The 6,859-nt window shown below is 33.1% G+C and overlaps 1 protein-coding gene across 1 annotated transcript in view; it reads right to left on the reverse strand.

Moving 5' to 3' along the window:
- Positions 1–3,362: 3,362 nt before the first annotated feature.
- Positions 3,363–6,859, reverse strand: part of LOC106458738 (E-selectin-like) — a 23,997-nt gene continuing 20,500 nt past the window's right edge. Inside the window, exons 5-7 of the mRNA XM_013918277.2 lie at positions 6,097–6,282; positions 4,582–4,797; positions 3,363–3,577 (exon numbers count right to left, since the gene is read on the reverse strand). Coding sequence (XP_013773731.1) covers positions 3,363–3,577; positions 4,582–4,797; positions 6,097–6,282 — 617 coding nt within the window. The remainder of the gene's footprint in view (positions 3,578–4,581; positions 4,798–6,096; positions 6,283–6,859) is intronic.

The following is a 6,859-nucleotide window of genomic DNA, read 5'->3' on the forward strand; positions in this document are numbered from 1 at the left end:
GTAACGTCCGCAGACATATTGCTATGCCACGTGGGGTCTTATCTAATGACTAAATTTAATTGTGACATCATAGACCTAAATTTGTCGAAATATCATAGCCAATTTTGTTTTTTGAAGATCATAGAGAAAGACACATTACTATGATACCTGAGACGAAAATACATTCATGCGGCATCATAAATAAAGATCAATTATTGTCACATTAGTAAAGATACATCAATAAATATACACCATCGCTGTATTATAAATACAGTGGTATCATAGTTAGAAATGCATTGTTGAGGTAATTTAGATAAAGATAGATTATTGTTATGTTACAAAATATGATTTTAGGATATTGTCAAAGATAAACTGTTGAAGTATCACGGGTAAAGACTCATTTTCGTGGTATTATCGAGGAAAAAATACGTGGGGTTTACCTGTTGTTATTAAAACTATTACCATTCATAGCGAGGTATTTGTTGTTGTGATACTATAGAAACGGGCATCATAGTTTGGTATCACGAATACAAATATATTGATTAAAACACTTACACGATTAACCAACAAAAGATCACAATATAACCTAAAATAGGTCGCGCCATCTATAAACTTTGTGATCTGCCAACCATTTCATTATTATTCAAAATATTATAATTATTTTTCCTACGTTTCATTAATTTCTATAAATTCTCTAATATTTCTAATCGTCATATAATTCCGTTGAGGTAAAATACGTTTTATGGCCAGGTGGTTAAGACACTCGACTCGCAATCTGATGGTCGCGGGTTCGAATCCCCGTCCCACCAAACATGCTCGCCCTTTCAGCCGTGGGGGCATTATAACGTGACGGTCAATCCCATTATGCGTTGGTAAAAGAGTAGCCCAAGAGTTGGCGGTGGGTGGTGATGACTAGTTGCTTTCCCTCTAGTCTTACACTGCTAAATTAGGGACGGCTAGCGCAGATAGCCCTCGTGTAGCTTTGCGCGAAATTCACAAACAAACAATGCTCGTTTATTCTAAATCTCATATTTCTTTTAGTTTTACCGATGTATACACAACAACATCCATATTTATTTTTGTAACTACCTGTTGTTGTTTTTTCTATTACAATTATTATATCAACTTAATTTTTACTAATTTTATTCATAGGTTCATATAGTGGGACAAAACGTTTATTTTTCTATTGACAAGTTGAAACATGAAAATGTCTGTTTTTGAGGCCGTTAACGTCTCAGAATAAGAATTTTAAATTGTGTGTGTTTTAAATGATGAGTGTGTGAATACTTTAATTGTGGTTTTACAAAAGTTCCTTGAATTTAAGTCAGCAATAAATCTTTATAGTATCATAGCGACGGGTACCATACTGTGGTATCATATGGGTAGGTATCGTTTTAATAGAGAAGAGAACAATGTTATGGTATCATTGATGGGACTATATTGTTACAATACCAAAGAGACAAGTACAGTATTATAGCATCATGGATGGAATTATATTATTATAGCACGATAAAGAATAGTACAATATTATGTATAGGACTATATTGTTACAGTACCAAAGAGACAGGAACAATATTATGGCATCATGGATGGAATTATAATATTATAGTATGATAAAGAAGAGTACAATATTATGTATAGGACTATATTGTTACAGTACCAAAGAGACAGGAACAATATTATGCTTTATGGATGGGATTGTATTGTTTTAGTACCATAGAGAGAGAGAAATACAATATATTGTTTTAGTACCATAGAGGTAACTACATAGTTATAGGATCATGAGATTAAATTACTGATTTAAGCATTAATGTTTTATATTCACAATTTACGATCTTCGTGATCAGTTACTTGATCCTAAACGTCAATATTTCCTAACCATTCGACATGTGTTTGTAACTAGGGCAAAGCCTGGCTGACTGAATGATATTTGAATGGAAAGAAATGCTAATATTATCCAGAAAAATCGAAGAAACGTGAAATTTGCAGTGAAACTTCATATACAGAGGTTTTGTTTTTCAAGAATCAATATTTTACATGAATTCTATAATGTATATAAACAGTTAATGTGCTGCTGAATGACGTGGTATGAGAAGCTAAGTTTCAATATTTTTAAAATTGTGGATTTTTTATATATACAGTTCACTACCTTTATGGTGTTTTAATGAAAACCATGTTTCAAATGTATGAACTTTATGGTCTGAATGATGATCTCGTTGAAACTATTTTCTATTACACCTATTTCTCACGGTTACGAGAATTTACGTTTGTTAAATGAATGTAATATATATATATATATATATACAAAGAATCGAATATTTCATGTTAATGACGTGGGTAGTCTCTATAAAGTTGTTATTTGTTTTCATGGAGCTAACGTTTCCATAGTGAATTTTTTATTAGAAATAAAAATAGAATATGCACCATGTTCATTCCAAATTTCACACTAGCGTAATTAACTTTTGCCAGAACGAGAGAGACAGCCTTTAGAACGGCCATTCTGCCCTCGTCCTGAAAACCCTGCCAACGGGTTTGTACACTGTGAACCGGAAGTAGCAGATGGGCTTTATCCTCCTGGTGCCTCCTGCCGTTACTACTGTGACGTTGGATACGAGATCTTGGAAGAGTTTGTAGACAGAAAGGTTCTCCATTGTCAGGGCTTCACTTGGAATGTCACTCAAGATGTTAAGTGTTTACGTAAGTCTTCTAAAGTATCGAGGCTTAGCTACGATAAGAACATAATAATAATAAAGAACTGTAATCTTACACTTAGCTAATTTAGTACTTGTTTACTGTTCACTGTCTGTATCAACTTCTTCCTCACTCACCATTAGAACTGTAATCTTACAGTTAGCTAATTTAGTACTCGTTTACTGTTCGTATTAACTTCCCTTTCACATCAACCAAAACTGGCAGGCCTCATAGTCATGACTGCAGTTCTAGAACAATTTTGACCTCTCTCTCTTCATACTGTCAAATCATTCATACATGAGCACCCCTTTCACACCTATCATTTTAAGAATAATTACTTATTACATTTGAAAAACAACTTGATATTATAGTTCTGTAAAAACTTACTCTTGAATTTCCAAAATAACCAATTTTTTACTTCGATACCTGTGGTGGGCACAGTACAGATAGCCAGTTGTGTGGCTTTGCGCTTAACGACAAACAAGCATTATGCTATACAATATATATATATGTGTCCATGTGACAGGGGGTTCACTGTCTGTATCAACTTCTTTCTCACTCACCTCTATAACTGTGACCTTACACTTATTTAATTTGGAACTTACTTGTTACTGTTCACTGTCTGTATCAACTTCTTTCTCACTCACCTCTATAACTGTGACCTTACACTTATTTAATTTGGAACTTACTTGTTACTGTTCACTGTCTGTATCAACTTCCTTCTCACTCACCATTAGAACTGTAATCTTACACTTAGCTAATCTGGAACTTACTCGGTACTGTTCACTGTCTGTATCAACTTTCTTCTCACTCACCATTAGAGCTGTAATCTTACACTTAGCTAATCTGGAACTTACTCGGTACTGTTCACTGTCTGTATCAACTTCTTTCTCACTCACCATTAGAACTGTAATCTTACACTTAGCTATCTTAGTACTTGTTTACTGTTCACTGTCTGTATCAACTTCTTTCTCACTCACCATTAATCTGGAACTTACTCGGTACTGTTCACTGTCTGTATCAACTTCTTTCTCACTCACCTCTATAACTGTGACCTTACACTTGTTTAATTTGAAACTTACTCGGTACTAGCTAAGTGTAACAATATGTTTTGTTTGCGTGAAATAATATGTTGAGTTTAGATTTACGTTTTGGTTGAGTTTAACAATAACAACAGCTATTAGCTTACTGTACTAGAATGTATTAGATAAGTGTAATAATTAATTTTTCCTATGTAAAATATCATTGTTTGCAGGTAATAAATGCATATGTTAACCGAATTTAAAACAGAAATTTAGTATTGGTTGGCTGTAAGGATAAGTGCTAGTTGAACGTTGGATGTTTATGCGAGTAAGTATTAACTCAGCCAAGTGTAGAATTGAATTTTAGCTGAGTCTAAGGTTACGATTTAGACAGGTATAAGAAGATACACTGGTCGAGTAGTAATAATTATTAGTTGAAGTAACTATCAGTTTTAAGCATGAGTATGTAATACCTATATAAGTGAATAGATATTAATATTACTTATACTAAAAGTATGCAGCAGTGTTAGACAATGAGCTTCAATACTTTCTCTCTCTCTCACACATAGTTGATACCCTCTCTCTCACACACACAACCAATATTTACTCTCTCGTACAAAACCCTCAAATTCAACTAATGCTAAGTATTACACTTTCCTAATGTTAGTACTGTAGTAATTTAGTCCTAACTTACGCTAACCTCACACTTATACTCTAATGTTTAGATAATATTGATTCATACACTAACCTAATACTAATATTAGCGAATACTGACTCCTACACTTACCCATTATTTACTTCTACAACAATCTATTTACTCTTACTCTAAGTTCATTACTAATATGAAAGTAATAACGAAAACTCTAGCTCTCCGTTACATTGTACTTACTTTTACACTCTACTTCCTGTGTACTGTTCCATGTCGACCCTTGACAGGCAATGACTCTATTGGCGATCTGTTCGTCCAGAATCTCGTAGCCTTCTTTACAGTAGTACCAACACACTGTACCCAGGGAATACGTCTCATCTTCGGCTTCACGTTCGCACTGAACCATTCCGTTCTGGGGATCCTTGGGTTCGGGACACCGAGGCCGTTCAACCATCACTAGTTATGAATATTATTAACAAATATAGTTAAACTAGCTGGAGTTCCTGTCCGTTGGACGGGCGAAATAAAAACTCGTTTGTAATAAAGGATAGGAAATTATGTTTGTATTTTTTTTCTTAATATAATAAACATTAAAAATACAATAAAAATACATAAAGGTACAAATACTGAAAATACAGACATGCTATTTTCAAGAATTCTATCAAGATAAAATTAAATGGGGGGGGGGTCCAACCTCCATTATGACCTTCCTCGTGTCATTGTGTATCACTGTGTCAAGTTTGGTGCTGATTGATCAAAAATTATGGATAAGTATAAGGAACAGATACATACATTGACGTTTATTTATGTAGACAAGATTGTTTATTGTAAAAGTCATAAGCTAGTGTGGACGTTTATTTATGTAGACAAGATAGTTTATTGTAAAAGTCATAAGCTCGTGTGGACGTTTATTTATGTAGACAAGATAGTTTATTGTAAAAGTCATAAGCTCGTGTGGACGTTTATTTATGTAGACAAGATAGTTTATTGTAAAAGTCATAAGCTCGTGTGGACGTTTATTTATGTAGACAAGATAGTTTATTGTAAAAGTCATAAGCTCGTGTGGACGTTTATTTATGTAGACAAGATAGTTTATTGTAAAAGTTATAACCTCGTGTGGATGTTTATTTATGTAGACAAGATAGTTTATTGTAAAAGTCATAAGCTAGTGTGGATCTGTGGCAAAATCTTGTCTGTGCATATTAATTTTTTTTTGCAAATTCTGAAACTGAACGTAATCTGACATCCACTAATTGTGACAGTTATAACTATTTAGATAAATACTTTAATTAATTACAAATATGTGATCATTAATTTAGAAGTTACGATTGTGTAGTAATTGTATGTGTGTGTGTGTGTGTGTTTTATAACAAAGCCACACCTGGCTATCTGCTGGGTCCACTGAATAGAATCGAATCCCTGATTTTAGCACTGCAAATACATAGACTTACCGCTGTCCCACTGGGGGACTCTATAATTATTAACAACAATAATAATAATTCTATAATAGTATAGTACCTCAATATTTCCCCACTGATTTCACGAACGTTACAAGGTTACAGCGCCTGCTAGTACAAGTGGAGCAAATACATCAGATTTGTTACATTTACTTTGTTGTTACATCACTTAAGGAGCGGAGAAGTATTACTGTTTCCGGTTCGATAAGTTGCAATTCGATTGTCCATTTTAAATTACGGAAACAGTTCGCGGTGAAAAATCATCAAGAGACAATAAAAAAAATACAAGTCTATTTACCTAAACATAATGGTGGATCGCCGGACCATTGGACGTCGGTTCCGCCCAATTCACACGTGACAGACAGTCTACCGATTAATTCGTACCCTGGCATACAGTGAAATACGCACGTGCTGCTCCAAGCATTTCCATTCGTACACGTTTTCATTCCACGATCCGGGACACCAATGGATGAACATCTTCGAACTATATGCATTTACAAGTAAAAGAAGTATTACTTAACTATATGTATTTACAAGTAGAAGAAGTATTACTTAACTATATGTATTTACAAGTAGAAGAAGTATTACTTAACTATATATGTATTTACAAGTAGAAGAAGTATTACTTAACTATATGTATTTACAAGTAGAAGTATTACTTAACTATATATGTATTTACAAGTAGAAGAAGTATTACTTAACTATATATGTATTTATAAGTAGAAGAAGTATTACTTAACTATATGTATTTACAAGTGGAAGAAGTATTACTTAATTATATGTATTTACAAGTAGAAGAAGTATTACTTAACTATATGTATTTACAAGTGGAAGAAGTATTACTTAACTATATATGTATTTACAAGTAGAAGACGTATTACTTAACTATATATGTATTTACAAGTAGAAGAAGTATTACTTAACTATATGTATTTACAAGTGGAAGAAGTATTACTTAACTATATGTATTTACAAGTAGAAGAAGTATTACTTAACTATATATGTATTTACAAGTAGAAGAAGTATTACTTAACTATATGTTTACAAGTAGAAGAAGTATT

The sequence above is a fragment of the Limulus polyphemus genome, unplaced genomic scaffold (assembly GCF_000517525.1).
Source record: "Limulus polyphemus unplaced genomic scaffold, Limulus_polyphemus-2.1.2 Scaffold507, whole genome shotgun sequence".
NCBI lineage: Eukaryota > Metazoa > Arthropoda > Merostomata > Xiphosura > Limulidae > Limulus > Limulus polyphemus.